Source organism: Terrapene carolina, unplaced genomic scaffold, assembly GCF_002925995.2.
Source record: "Terrapene carolina triunguis isolate 2854851 unplaced genomic scaffold, T_m_triunguis-2.0 Scaffold113, whole genome shotgun sequence".
Classification (NCBI taxonomy): Eukaryota; Metazoa; Chordata; order Testudines; family Emydidae; genus Terrapene; species Terrapene triunguis.
In genome coordinates this window covers 13,899,482-13,913,178 of record NW_020664464.1, presented here as the reverse complement: position 1 = coordinate 13,913,178, position 13,697 = coordinate 13,899,482, and the positions used below count along the sequence as shown (strand labels likewise).

Here is a 13,697-nt window from a genome sequence, read left to right as displayed (position 1 = left end):
CAACTCTGGATGTGGTCTGTCTTGGTCTAACTTGCAGTTAAACCACATTCAGTACCAGTTCATCTATACCCCTTGCTGACATCCATTCAGCAGTGGGAATTAGAGGACTGGAAGGGACCTCGAGAGGTCTTCTAGTCCAGTCCCCTGCACTCAAGGCAGGACTAAGTATTATCTAGACATAAATGTACCAGTCAGTCTGGAACCTCTGAAAACAAGCACTTCTGCTCTTCTAAGACATGCCGTGTAGCAGTGAGACAAACAGAGGGAAATACAAAAGACTGGTAGTGAATGCATGAGGCTAAATCCTGAGGTACTTACATAGGCAAACACCTATTGCTTCCCAATGGCATGTTGCCTGAGTAAGAACTGAGTGAGGACCTTGGAACTTCATTGCATAATGAGCAACCAAGCTCTGAGAACAGAGCACAAGAAGACTATAGTATAGGTAAGGCCAAGATTATGTCATGGACGTCACGGAATCCGTGACTTCCAGCGACTTTGTGACACTGGGGGGCCCCACAGCTGGGGACCCCGCAGCAGCCCAGCATCCGTGAGTGGCGGGGGACGCTCCAGCTGCAGATGGCAGGACCCCCGCAACTGACTGACTGCCGTCTCCACTGTCGATCCCTGAGCTGCCTAGCCACCACTGCTGGCAGGGGTCCCACCTGCAGTGGCTCAGCCACCGCTGGCAGCCAGGACCCCCCCGCAGCTCCCAGCCAGCGGCAGCAGAGGGACCCCAGAACTGCTCAGTAGCCGCGGTGCCCCCCCCAGCTCCCAAGCTGCCGCCGCCACTGGCAGGGGGCCCCCCTGCAGCTGCTCAGTGGCCGCGAGCAGCCAGCCCCTCCCCACAGCTCCCAGCCGGCGGCAGCAACAGAAGGGACCCCAGAGCTTTTCAGCGGCTGTGGGGGCCCCCCTGCATCTCCCCAGCAGCCACTGGCAGTGCCCCCCCTGCAGCTGCTCAGCTGCTGCGAGCAGCTGCCCCCCCAACCCCCCGCAGTTCCCAGCTACCAGCAGCTGCAGCAGAGGGACCCTGGAGCTGCTCAGTGGCCAGGGCAGGGGGCCCCCTGCAACTCCACTGCCATCGCGGGCAGTGGGGTACCCCTCCCAGCCACTTGGCAATAGGGTCCCTGCCGCTCCCAGCTGCTGCAGGGGGGGGACAGGATGCTGGACCTTCCTCCCTCCCCATTTTGTCAGGGATGTTTTTAGTAAAAGTCAGGGACAGGTCACGGCTTCCGTGATTTTTTGTTTGTTTGTTTTTTGTTTATTGCCCGTGACCCAGCCATGACTTTTACTAAAAATACTCATGACAAAATCATAGCCTTAAATATAGGCAATTGGCATACATTACATGAAAGAGCATTCTGTGTGTTGCCTGCAATGTCTCCAGAAAAGAAGCTGTAATCAACTTCTTGCTAATATTTCAAATCCACTTTGTAAGACCCTGTACATCTGTAGTCACATGCACACGTTCTAATCTGCACGGTTCCGTGATTATTAAAGTGTCTTCGCCATTTAAACCTCAGAATGTCTGTAAGTTCTGATACTACAGGAAACTGAGGCCCAGATCAAAGGTATTTAGGCACGTAACTCCCATAACTCTGCCTAAATACCACTGAGGATCTGTGCCTGCCTGTCTTGATAAAGAAAGGTGTCAATTCCACGGGCGGGGGCCTGTGCTTTTAGGATAACGTTTCTTCTCTTTATTGTTGTGCAGATGGAGGAAGATGTAATCTAATGAGGAGGTTTGCTAGTTTCATGAAAGAATCTGAGTGGAATGATTTCGTGTGATCTCTCAGTTGTTGGAGGAGAACAAATAGACATAATGCTGCATTTATGCCTGGTTTACTGTAGCTGCTTCCACTATAAACTCAGCACAGTCAGAAAAGTGGGTGGTACTGGCAGGGAAGAGGGCATGGTTAAGGCAGCTGGGGCATGTGCTGATTCAGTGCATTCCTTTGCCGGCAGTCACCAGCGAGACTGATTTCTCCCTTCCCCTTTCAACTATGGAGTCCCTGTTGGAAATAGTTACCCACCCCCAGCAAAGCCTCTGAGGGAGGCAGCAGTGAAGCATCGCCAGATGGTGCAGCAGAGATGCATAGGCCAGCTAGTGTGTATTTGGCCCACAGGGCCTGAGATTTCTCCTTCTGATATAAATGGGAGTTTTCCAACTGATAGCTGCGCAAGCAGGCTCAAGCCCTTTATTGACAGCTGATGACATGTGGCAGTTACCCTTCATCACCATGTAATCCTAGAAGCAAGTCTACTTCTGTTGTCATCCCAGCATCTAGCTACTGTAATCTTTTTACCTTGGGACTTTAGAAGGTTGAAACTAAGATTACAGATAACTAGACATCAGAGAGTCACTAGACCAAATTAATCCCTGCATTTATTTAAAACACATTTCACCGCAGTAACAATCTTGCAAATTGTAGGATCATTACTGTACTGTAATACTCAAAGGTTAGTGTAACTCCACTGGCTTCAGTTCAGTTACACCAGGGAGGGGCTTGGCTCTTTGATTCTATTCTACCCATTTCCTGATTCCTTGTCTGCTATAGTTTGTTACTGTGTTCCTGGGCTCTCTGTATCTTAACTAAGGAGAAGATGAAACTAGATTTTAAAACATAGCAAACTGGTGTGCAAATGGCTGACTTGTTAATACAAATCTGTAAACACAAGTATTGGGTTCTCTGGTTTCCCACAATACATCAAATGCCATCATACTCAGATATAGCCACTGAAATGCAGGACTTCAGCTAAGTATTTTTTTCTTTCTCTAAGAAGGTTTGAATCTTGGTATCTTCCAGGGGTGCTGACCAGTTTGTTCTGGTCTAAACTTTCAGTTAAACGATTTGGCCGCAGTTCAGCTGTGCCCACTGGTGAGTTTGACACTGGTTGTAAGAAGTGGGTCATTTTTTGACAAGGCCTGTGAGGAAGATTTTTAGAGTTGTACAGGCTTTGGATTTTTTCTCCTTCAGGCCTTGCAACTTCCATTGAGATCAATGGCAATCATTAATGTGTCCCTTAAGTGCAAGTTTAATCTGTTATTTGCTGGAGGATATTTCATAACTGGTTTATTCTGGTTTGTTTTCCTTCATCTTTACCTGTTATGCAGTAGGTGGGGATATTCCTGACTCTTCCAGTAGAGAGAGCCTTTCAACTTCAAATCCGAGCTCAGTGCCTGCAGAACAAAAGCCTGCATGCAAGAGAGCCTTCAACCCTCTGAGGAAGAGATCAAAAAGCGACCCTGTGCTACATGGCTTGCCACCTAGAGGTGATTAATTTTCTATATCAACACTATCATGCATTGCACTCATTTTCTTAAGGCTGTATTTGTCAGACTATGCCAGTGCCTTGAATTTGATATAGCAATCTGGCAGATGTTGAATGTATCATATAGAGCAGGGGTCGGCAACCTTTCAGAAGTGGTGTGCCAAGTCTTCATTTATTCACTCTCATTTAAGGTTTCGCGTGCCAGTCATACATTTTAACGTTTTTAGAAGGTCTCTTTCTATAAGTTTATAATATATAACTAAACTATTGTTGTATGTAAATTAAATAAGGTTTTTAAAATGTTTAAGACGCTTCACTCAAAATTAAAGTGTGAGTGCCACTGAAAATCAGCTCGTGTGCCGCCTTTGGCATGCGTGCCATAGGTTGCCTACCCCGATATAGAGGCTTTGGGGAGACCACAAGAAAACAAGTATATGAGTTAAGAGCAAACATGTACACACCCTTCCAAAGACATGTATTAGCACTTTTAGCTTCTACATCTGTTTTTTTTGGTATTTGTAGCTACTAGTAAAAAAGGGAAAAATACTGGGTGTTTTTCCCCTTTCAGTGTATTTATTTTTCACTTAAGTGATATTTGCATCTAATGAGCATGTTCTATCTTGCGCACTTTGTTTCACAGGGATGTCAGCAATTTCTGAGCCACCATCTCCTGCCCACTCACTCTTCCCCACCTTGTAACCTCAGTACCGTTTCAATAACAGCATCTACATTCTCACTGGTCTCAAGCCCAAGTCCGGATTTCCACTTAGGCGCAGTAGGCACGTGCTGAAGATGCTGTGCCTAGGGGCGTGTAAGGTGTAAATCCAGCCCTGCCCGAACCTAAGGAGACACTACTGTTTCCAAGGACATCTGATGCAGGATTGGGTGCTCTGGGATGTGCTGGCTACAGCTCATTCCCCTTTGCAGTTCTAAAAATCCCCACTAACTACAGCCTCCCAACTTTCAGTCTGGGTTGCTGGAATTCTACCAGGAGCTGCTGATGCGTATTAAATTCTCACAAAATAAATTGTGTGGGCTTTAATAACTGATGTTTGCTTAGGATAAAATAACTGCCATTTCTGTCTGTCTCTAGCGTTTAAGGAACCTGTCACTGTGTTGTACTTACCAGTCTATATAGCATTCAGCATATTCTCATCTGATCATCTTTCCCCCCCAGGTTCATGTTTTTCTCCTGCATGCATTTTTTCCATCCCATCTTTTTTCCTCCTCCCCTTCTTTCACAGTGCTCCTGAAGCAATGGTTAAATGGCATGAAACAGTCATCTATTAATAGCAGATTAGATATGGTGGAAGCAGGGGATGCTCTGTGCTGCACATAAAAGCAGCTTTTAGGCACTTAAAACCACGCCATCAGGAACCCAGTTTATAATTGTTTCTATACAGTGTGGCCTTGAACCACCTGAAAGTGAAATACTCAGCTGCTGCAGAGATGGAAGTCAGCTGCCACACTAACTAGGGAAGTCACTTCCATTTAGTTTGAGCTCCCTTGATGAGAGGTACCGGAGTTCCTCCTGGAATTATTGTTATCCCTGGCATAATGCTCGCATTACAGAGCTGCTTTATTAACCCGCTGGTGCTTTTCTCATAATCAAAACACAGTAGTAATTTTTATTTACACAACATGCTTTGGAATAGATTTTTTTTTTTCCTGTTAAGTTCTCCCAAAGTCAGTGGGAATGGAATCTTCAGTAAATTAAAAAAACAACAACAGGATGTATGGTTATTTTTAGTTTTTGAACAAAAAATCTGGATAGTTCATAAGCAATCTTCTTGATCAATGATTATTATTACCCACAGAAGAAACCAAAGAATGCATTAGAACATGAAAGGTACAATATAGCTTGCAGGAGTACACAAAATAAACAAAGGAGCTATGAATGTATTGGCATTAGTTGTCTGTCTGGTTATGCCTGGCCTCAGGTTGCTTTCTTTTCCATACATTTGTCAAAATTAACAAAATACAGTGTGAGTGGGGGGGGGGAAATCAGTGGTACTTAAGGGGAACTACTATTCACAAATTGTGAAAATCACTGTAGTTTAGAAGGGATCATACAGGCCCTGAACAGTACTTAGACCCCATGAAGGACCTTTGGTGTAGAGAATGCAACAGCTTAGTTTAATCTGTGGATTTGTCTACCTGGTAAATTACTGCATGGCAAATGCACCAGCTTGCTGTGCAGTAATCCACCATGTGGACCCTGCTACAGCACAGTGAAAGTGCCAGACTGCGGCTTTGTATATTACAACTTTCACACCGCTGTAGCAGGGTCCACGCTGGTGAGTTGCTGCGTGGCAAACTGGTGCATTGTAGATTCACACCTTGGCTTGCCATGCATCTACGCACTGTGCAGACAAGCCTTGTCCCATGAGTCCTATGTAGTACAGAGTAGAATTAATGTTATAAGGATTAAAGAAACCCTCTTTCTTTAAAAACAGTCAGAGCTTGTTTCATGTTGACAGGCACAGCCCATTAACATACTACTCTTGGGGGCATTCTGCCCCCCAAAATTAAAAATTCTGCTCAGAATATTTTAAAATTCTCAAAAATTCTGCAAATTTTATTTGTCAAAATAACAATACATAATCACCCAGTTTCAATTAATTTATTTCAAAATACCTGTCAGGAAGTATGTCTGTAACAATACAGACAGACACAAAATTTCTCCCAGGAGTAGAGAGTTAAAGAAACCCCTGTGACAACCCAGTTCCTATTTCTCTGCTCCCTTCCCCCCCACCCCCAGAGACCACCTGTGGGGCCAGACACCTGCACCTCCTCCCCCAGAGCCCACCTGCAGGGCCCCCCCCAGCTAATACACCCAAACCCCCCTCCTTCCCAGAGTCCAACCATGAGGGCCCCCCCCAGCCCAGATACCCACACCTCGTTCCCCCACCCCCCAGAGCTCAGCTGCAGAGCCCCCCCTTGCCCAGCCACCTGTCCCCCTCCACTCTCCAGAGCCCAAGGATCCAGAGGGAGAAACAGCCTGATGATCAGTCCCAGGTTGCATAGAGTTTCCTGCGCGCCACCTTCTCCTCTCAGGGCGTGGGAACTGTAGCTGCCAGGAACCGTCTAGCTCCCCCCAACAGAGTCTTCTTTGTGCAAGCTGGGCTCTGCCAAGTCCAGTGGCGGCCAGCAGCGCTGCAGCCCATTTCTGCGAGGGGAAGGAAATTCTGTGTGCACACCATTAATTTCTGCTAAAATCTGCATTGCGCAGTGGCACAGAATTTCCCCAGGAGTAACATGCAAAAGAGTGGTAACTAGGAGAGAAAAAAGGGGTCTGTAGCCCTAAGAAGATGACAGAAGGACATGACCCACAGGCTGGAGTATGGGCTTGGAGCAGCTACAATGCAGCCCTGATCCCCGTCACCTGGTTGCAGGCCCAGAGATATTTCTTTTTCTTCCCTATGCATGTATAATTTTTTTTCTCTCTCTAATGTGCATTCTCTACCTGGAGTAAATTTGACACAAAGCACAAATATTTATCTGGGGTGGAGGGGGGAACTGATGCATGTTACCACTGGTGCTAGCATGGCAATAATTAAATTTCACTGGTTACCATGATGTCACATTGTGCAATGTATCAGTGTTGAATTACTGTCAGTGTTGACATCTCATTTTGACATTGTTTTTTCAACTGCCCAGATAAAGTAAATGGGCTTTGATTATTTTGTTTTTGCCTTCAGGTCCGGTACTAAGCTGTGAAGCTGCAACTCAGACTGAATTAAAACCAAAACTGGCCACTGTCATTTTGCGAAAAGGTTTGAGAGCAAGAGCTTTGAGAGCAAGACCCCGGTCTTTGGTAGACTACAAGTCATACATAGACACTAAGCTGCTTGTGGCAAGGTTCCTAGAGCAGTCCTCCTGCAGTATGACCCCTGACATACACGAACTGGTGGAAAATATCAAATCTGTTTTAAAGTCGGACGAAGAACACATGGAGGAAGCCATCACCAGTGCCAGCTTCCTGGAGCAGGTAGCTTATTATTGTAGTTGGGATGAACCGGAGACCTAAATATTTCCTCACTTTGTTAATTGGCTTCTCTAGCATACAAAACACTGGTACAGTTTACAGCTGCACTCTCTGGATAGCAGCAAGAGTCAGAGTTTGGCCTCTAGCAGGGTTTGCTCGTATGTCACGTTGGTTCTGGGAAAGAATGAGAAGCCAAGCAGTGATGTATCTAAAGTACATTTGCAAAACACAGAGCTAACCAAGATTCAGGGGAGGGGAAGTGAAACAAGAAAACATTTCTCAAAATAGTGTGAACACCATGCATACATAAAATTAAGAGGCAGATGAATATTAGCCTCCTCCCCACCCCCAAAAACAGGGCAAAATCCCTTGTGGCAGAAACACGGACTACAAAGAGACATGAGAATATTATACTTCACACAGAAAAAAGGTTGTAGAAGATTATAAAGCAGAGTAAATTGAAATTATAATTTATTACCCCATCGCAAAAAAAAAAAAAAAAAAAAAAAATCCAGTGTGGTATGTGTCCAGAGCTAATTGAATTTAGTGAAGACATAAAAATGTTAATTACTGCCACCATCTAAGAACATAACTAAAATATCTGTTACCTTCACGTTTTACAAGTTACTGTAAAATAGCTACGCCTCTTGGTTTCTCTATAATCAGTTGTTTCCAGTGCGAGCTTTCTGCTTACACCTTCCTAAAACTCCAGTGCCATTTTTAAAGCCAATGGGCTAATTCAGTCTTGATCACATTGACTTTATTTGTATTTTACAACTCAGCTGCAAATCACGTTATGCAAAAATACGTCTGCATTATAAAAAGAGGCCCAGACTCATCCTTATTTCCCCAAGTCCTCAACCAGGGCTGGAACTGTCAGCAGCTTTCCAAAATTATTTGTATTTATCTGTATTACCATAGCCCCTAGGAGTCCGAGTCATGGCCCAGGACCCCACTGTGCTAGGGGCCATACACACGCAGAACACAAAGACAGTCCCTGCCCCAAAGAGCTTCCAATCTAAGTGTAAGGCAAGAGACAACAGGTGGATACCGACAGGTGGGGAGTACAAAGAACAATGAGCCAGTATTGGGCAGTATGGTAAGCAGTGCTTTCTGAACAACAACTTTACCACTGTCAAGTTTTTTTTATAAGCATCACAGAAAAGGAGAGTTTTAAGGAGGGTATGGACTCTACTACTCAGCCTTTATCACAGGACCAAAACACACTCCTAGAGCGGGAGACTTGTAAGCAAACCCCCTTACTTTCCAAAGCAGTCATTGCCCTGCTGTCCCAGTTTTAGATAATATAGGGTAGTAGTCTGCCCCTCTGGTGAACACCCCAAGGTGGTTTGGCCTGGTTCCTCCCTACCAGTCACAGCCCTTACAAGGCCAGGTATATGTGGCACTCCTTTCTGAGTTTCAGGGCTGTCAGAAACAGCAAAGACCACTGCTGAGCGTATAGTTCAGCCTCACTGATCCACAGCATAGAAGGCTAACTCCCCCCAGTCAGTGAGAGAAGAGGGATGCTGCCGGTCTGTGAAACAGAGCCTGTGGGAAACATAATGGGGTAGCTATCAAATCGCCTTCCTCCTCCTCCCCCCACCCCTGAAATTGTGCACATGAATCTGTATTAGTCCAATATCAACAATCAGCACACTTTAGTTTCAAAAGACATGCTGACAAGGCACATGGAGTCATAACAAAATGTCTAGGGCCAAGAAAGGCATAAAACAATCTCCTGACTCCCTGGCTTCTGCCTCAAGACTATCTTTCTTTCCCTCTATCCTTTATTCTCAGGGGAACAGCTGTGTGTTGTAACTTCTAGCAATCAGGTAGAGAATTAGTCAAGAAATACATGATATTAAAAACCCTACCAGAAGTGACCTCTCTCTGTTATTTATTCAGGGAATCTTGAACTAAATACAAAGTAACTTAGCGGAAAAGCAGACAGTGCGGAACACATCTTTATAGTAACAGGATGAGCACCCAGAAAAATTTTGTATAATTTGATACAATCCACATATAGGCCAGAGACTTTCTCATGAAATGTTTTGGGTACCCTGGCGACACAGAATGTTAAGGTTGGTGGATCTACAGCACAAGTGATTCTTTATTAAAATGGTGGGAAAGTCAATGGTTATAGTTCACATGGGGTTTATACAGCTCTTTGGTTTGCCTGGGTTCTTTCCCTAAGCATTTTGCTTTGTTTTAGAAATTTCCCTAGCTTCACGTTGAAGCTGATACATGGCTGATAGTTTCATCCAGAGCCATAACTTGGCCCAAGTTCAAGGAAAGGTTTGAGAAACTCAGCAGAAGTAGCCAAAATTGTGAAACGAGGCAGTTTTCTTTACAAAGGTTTCGTGCAGCTTTAGTCTTTACATAAGAATGGGTCTTTCAGACCAGATCATCCTTCTCAGAGCTGGTCTGAAAGACAGCTGGTGGTAGAAGTGATAGCTTTTGTAAGAAGGGAAGGCTAGAAATTAGGAAAAGTGGGAAATAATCACTCTTGGACCATTACTGAACATTATTTTGAAAAAATGTTTTGGGGAGACCAGGTGTGAAAATGCACTAATCCTGCACACATGCTATGGGAAGTGGGGCAGAAGATGTTCCCACCCCCCATGGCCCAAGCCCCATCAGTGATTGGGCCGATGTACGCTTTTCAATGTAGTCCCTGCCACATCATGATATACATTAATGAACTGTCAGCAAGTCTGGCATAGAATCTGAACTGGAAGGGACCTCAAGAGGTCATCTAGTCCAGTCTCCTGCAGTTAAGGCAGGACCAAGTATTATCTAGACCATCCCTGACAGGTGTTTGTCCAACCTGCTCTTAAATATCCTCAATGATAGAGATTCCACAACCTCCGTAGGCAAGTGCTTAACACCCTGACAGTTAGGAAATTTTTCCTAATGTCCAACCTAAACCGCCCTTGCTTCAATTTAACCCCATTGCTTCTTGTCCTATCCTCAGAGATTAAGAAGAACAATTTTTCTCCATCCTCCTTGTAACAACCTTTTATGTACTTGAAAAGTACATGTGGTTATCCGAGAAATATTAGAGAAAGCTACAGCTTGCAGCTTCCTACCCCCAGGAAGTTGGGACAGGGGTGACTTCAGTAGAATATATTTTTAAAAGCAATAACTGAGAAGCCAAAAGAAATGAAGTTTAACTCTTTTCCATTTCTTTGAAGGTTATGACTCCAGCTCAGCCATCTACATCAAGGACACATACACTCCCGTTTAGAAGACACCCAGGGCTGCTGCACCTGGACAGCTGTGGTGATCTGAGTACTTTCACTACATCAGAAAACCAGGTAGCAGAGAGGAAAACCCAGAGACTAGAGCACGAACGGCCCCATAGTCTCATTGGAGTTGTACGGGAAACTGTGCTCTGACTTGGTCTTGTTGCTTATCTGAGTTCCTGGGTGAGACAAACCAACAGGGCTGGAAAATCATCTCTGACAAGCAGGTTGATGGGAATATCACAAATACATTTTTTCACGCTTTTGGAACTCCCCACTGGAGACTCTTTGAGAAAGTTAATTCTAGAAAACTTTTCTCTTTGTTGTTCTGGTTCCCAGGTGGCTTTAAAACAAGGATATCCATGTGCAATTAGTATATTCCTGGATCATTGTTTTGGTGCACTGTTGTAGTTTTTCAGTTCTTGGAATTTATTAATTCTTGTTACTAAACCACATGTTGTACAGTGGCTAAAGTTGAATGACTATACCTTGACTTTTGAGGTAGGCATGGTTATGCATAAATTCATTCATTTTTGTCTTATTGGGGAGTATGGTCCAAATTCTTCTCTCATGTCTGTATAAATCTGAAATGAAACCATTGAAGTCAATGGAACAGCTCCTCAGTTGAGTTCAGCTGAGCGATGCAAATTTATACCCGCAGCGGCCCTATGGCTTTACTCCATATTAGAGCTGTGCAAATACTGCAGAACAGTATGTCCTTTCACAACTAGCCTTGGTGAAGGTGTTTTGTGCTGCCATCTTGAAAACTCTTTGTGGGCTTGGGTGTCAGTCATTTAGTCAGGGAACTGAAACACTATCCTGGGCTTTTGGTGACCTCAGTCACAGAGCACAAATAGTGAATTAGCAACAGCAAATACTCAAAGCACAGTGAACAGTTCGTGAGCAATCCATGAGCTGAAATACACTGGCATCAAATATTTGTCATTTTGAATAATGTACAAATTCATGAGTCAGTCTGTTGTTTGCAGATAATTCATGAGTGGAAAAAGGCACTAAATTTGTAAAATTGCTGACTACTAATAGTTTGGCAAATTCTATTGCATTTATGCTGGTAACTAAGAACAGAATTTAGCCCCATTTCTCTATTTTGGAAGGATACAGCTCATGATCCAAAGCCCTCTACAGCCACTGGGAATCTTTCCATTGGTTTTAATGGGCTTTGGATAAGGCTTATTGTTTGTAGCATCAAGGCTATTTATAGCAGCCTACAGCTTCCTGTATTGCAGCAAGATACACGTTGTCCTTTAAGTCGGATGGTTAAATATTCCTGCTGTTATTGAAATGATAAAGCCTTACTTAGGGTAACTATTAAATCACTTTCCTTGGGAAAAACTAAAAGCTTTACACTGTACGTGCTAATTAAGGTTGATTAGAAGAAGAAAGAGTGGATTCTTGCTTGAAGGAAGAGAAATAGTTAATAAATTGTTTAATTTGTATATCTGGAATCAGTGTTTTTTGTTTTGTTTACACAGCTTGTTCATGGTAATGTTGAACTCTAGCTAGAACCTTCTGCTTGGGGAAAGCAGCCGATGCACTCAGGCAAGTGCCTGCATCCATCTGCAGCTCAGAGCAGAATCAGCACCTACCTTTTTAATAATAATTATCAAGCAGTAAAACTGTGCCCTCAATTTTGCTGTGGGAAGATATAGTCATCAGTGGGACAAATTATCCCCACCACACCCCCAACAGCTGTAGCACCAATCAATTATGAGCACCTTGGAAGCAATTGTCTAGTTTCAAAGTCATAATTGTTAGGTCATTAATCACTTAACTTTGCCCCAAGCTGTTCACTTGTAAATGATTAGCATCATCACTGTGGCATTGGCTACACTTGCAGATGTACAGCGCTGTGAGTTAAACCTGACTTGTGCAGCTGAGTAGGGAAAGTGCTGCAGTCTGTCCACACTGACAGCTGCCCAGCACACTGTTGTGGCCACATTTGCGGCAATTGCAGCGCTATTGGGAGTGGTGCATTATGGGCAGCTGTCCCACAGAGCACCTCTTCCCATTCTGGCGCCGTGGGTTGTAGGAAGGGGGCGTGGGTGCGGGGCATTCTGGGTCCTGGCCCAATGCCCCGTGATGCATCGCTTCGCATCCCAGAAATCCCTTTGTTTCCGTCCACCTTTGGCACCATCTTTCAACGGTTTCTGTGCAGCGCGATCTGTCTACAGGAAACGGAGCCCGAACTGCTGAGGCGTATGCTGACTTATCTCACCAGCACGTCACGTTTGGCTGTCGAACTATTCCTTAAGATCCAAAGTGACAGTGAGAGTGAGGAGTCCGACGATGCTATCAAGCCGCGTAACGCGTACGACACGAAATTGCTTGTGGCATTCATGGACATGCTCAGCACTGTGGAACGCCGCTTTTGGGCTTGGGAAACAAGCACCGACTGGTGGGATCACATCATCATGGAAGTCTGGGATGACGAGCAGTGACTGCAGAACTTTCGGATGAGAAAAGCCACTTCCATGGGACTGTGTGAGGAGCTCGCCCCCACCCTGCGGCGCAAGGACACGAGATTGAGAGCTGCCCTGCCAGTGGAGAAGCGGGTGGCTATTGCAATCTGGAAGCTGGCAACTCCAGACAGCTACCGGTCGGTCGCAAACCAGTTTGGAGTGGGAAAGTCGACTGTTGGAATCGTGTTGATGCAAGTTTGCAGGGCCATTAATCGCATCCTACTCAGAAGAACCGTGACTCTGGGTAATGTGCAGGACATAGTGGATGGCTTTGCACAAATGGGGTTCCCTAACTGTGGAGGGGCGATAGATGGGACGCACATGCCTATTCTGGCACCACCCCACCTAGGATCCGAGTACGTTAATCGGAAGGGGTATTTCTCTATGGTTCTTCAGGCGCTTGTGGATCACCGTGGGCATTTCATTGACATTAACACAGGCTGGCCCGGAACTTGGCTGTTCAGGAAGATGCAGGCCGGGACTTTTTTCCCAGAGCGGAAGATCACGGTAGGGGAAGTTGAAATGCCCATTGTGATCCTTGGAGATTCTGCTTGCCCGTTAATGCCGTGGCTCATGAAACCCTACACAGGGAGCCTTGACAGCAGCAAGGAACAGTTCAACTACAGGCTGAGCCGGTGCCGAATGACTGTGGAGTGTGCCTTTGGCCGTTTTAAAGGCCCGCTGGCGATCTCTGTATGGGAAGCTGGACTT

At 45.1% G+C, this 13,697-nt stretch overlaps 1 protein-coding gene across 1 annotated transcript in view; it reads left to right on the top strand.

Annotated features, from left to right (window-relative positions):
- Positions 1 to 11,927, top strand: part of FAM189A2 (family with sequence similarity 189 member A2) — a gene marked incomplete at its 5' end in the record, with an annotated part of 44,181 nt that extends 32,254 nt beyond the window's left edge. Inside the window, 3 exons of the mRNA XM_024200191.2 lie at positions 3,116 to 3,274; positions 6,975 to 7,264; positions 10,456 to 11,927. Of these exons, the coding sequence (XP_024055959.2) occupies positions 3,116 to 3,274; positions 6,975 to 7,264; positions 10,456 to 10,659 (653 nt within the window). The remainder of the gene's footprint in view (positions 1 to 3,115; positions 3,275 to 6,974; positions 7,265 to 10,455) is intronic.
- Between the last annotated feature and the right edge of the window lie 1,770 nt (positions 11,928 to 13,697).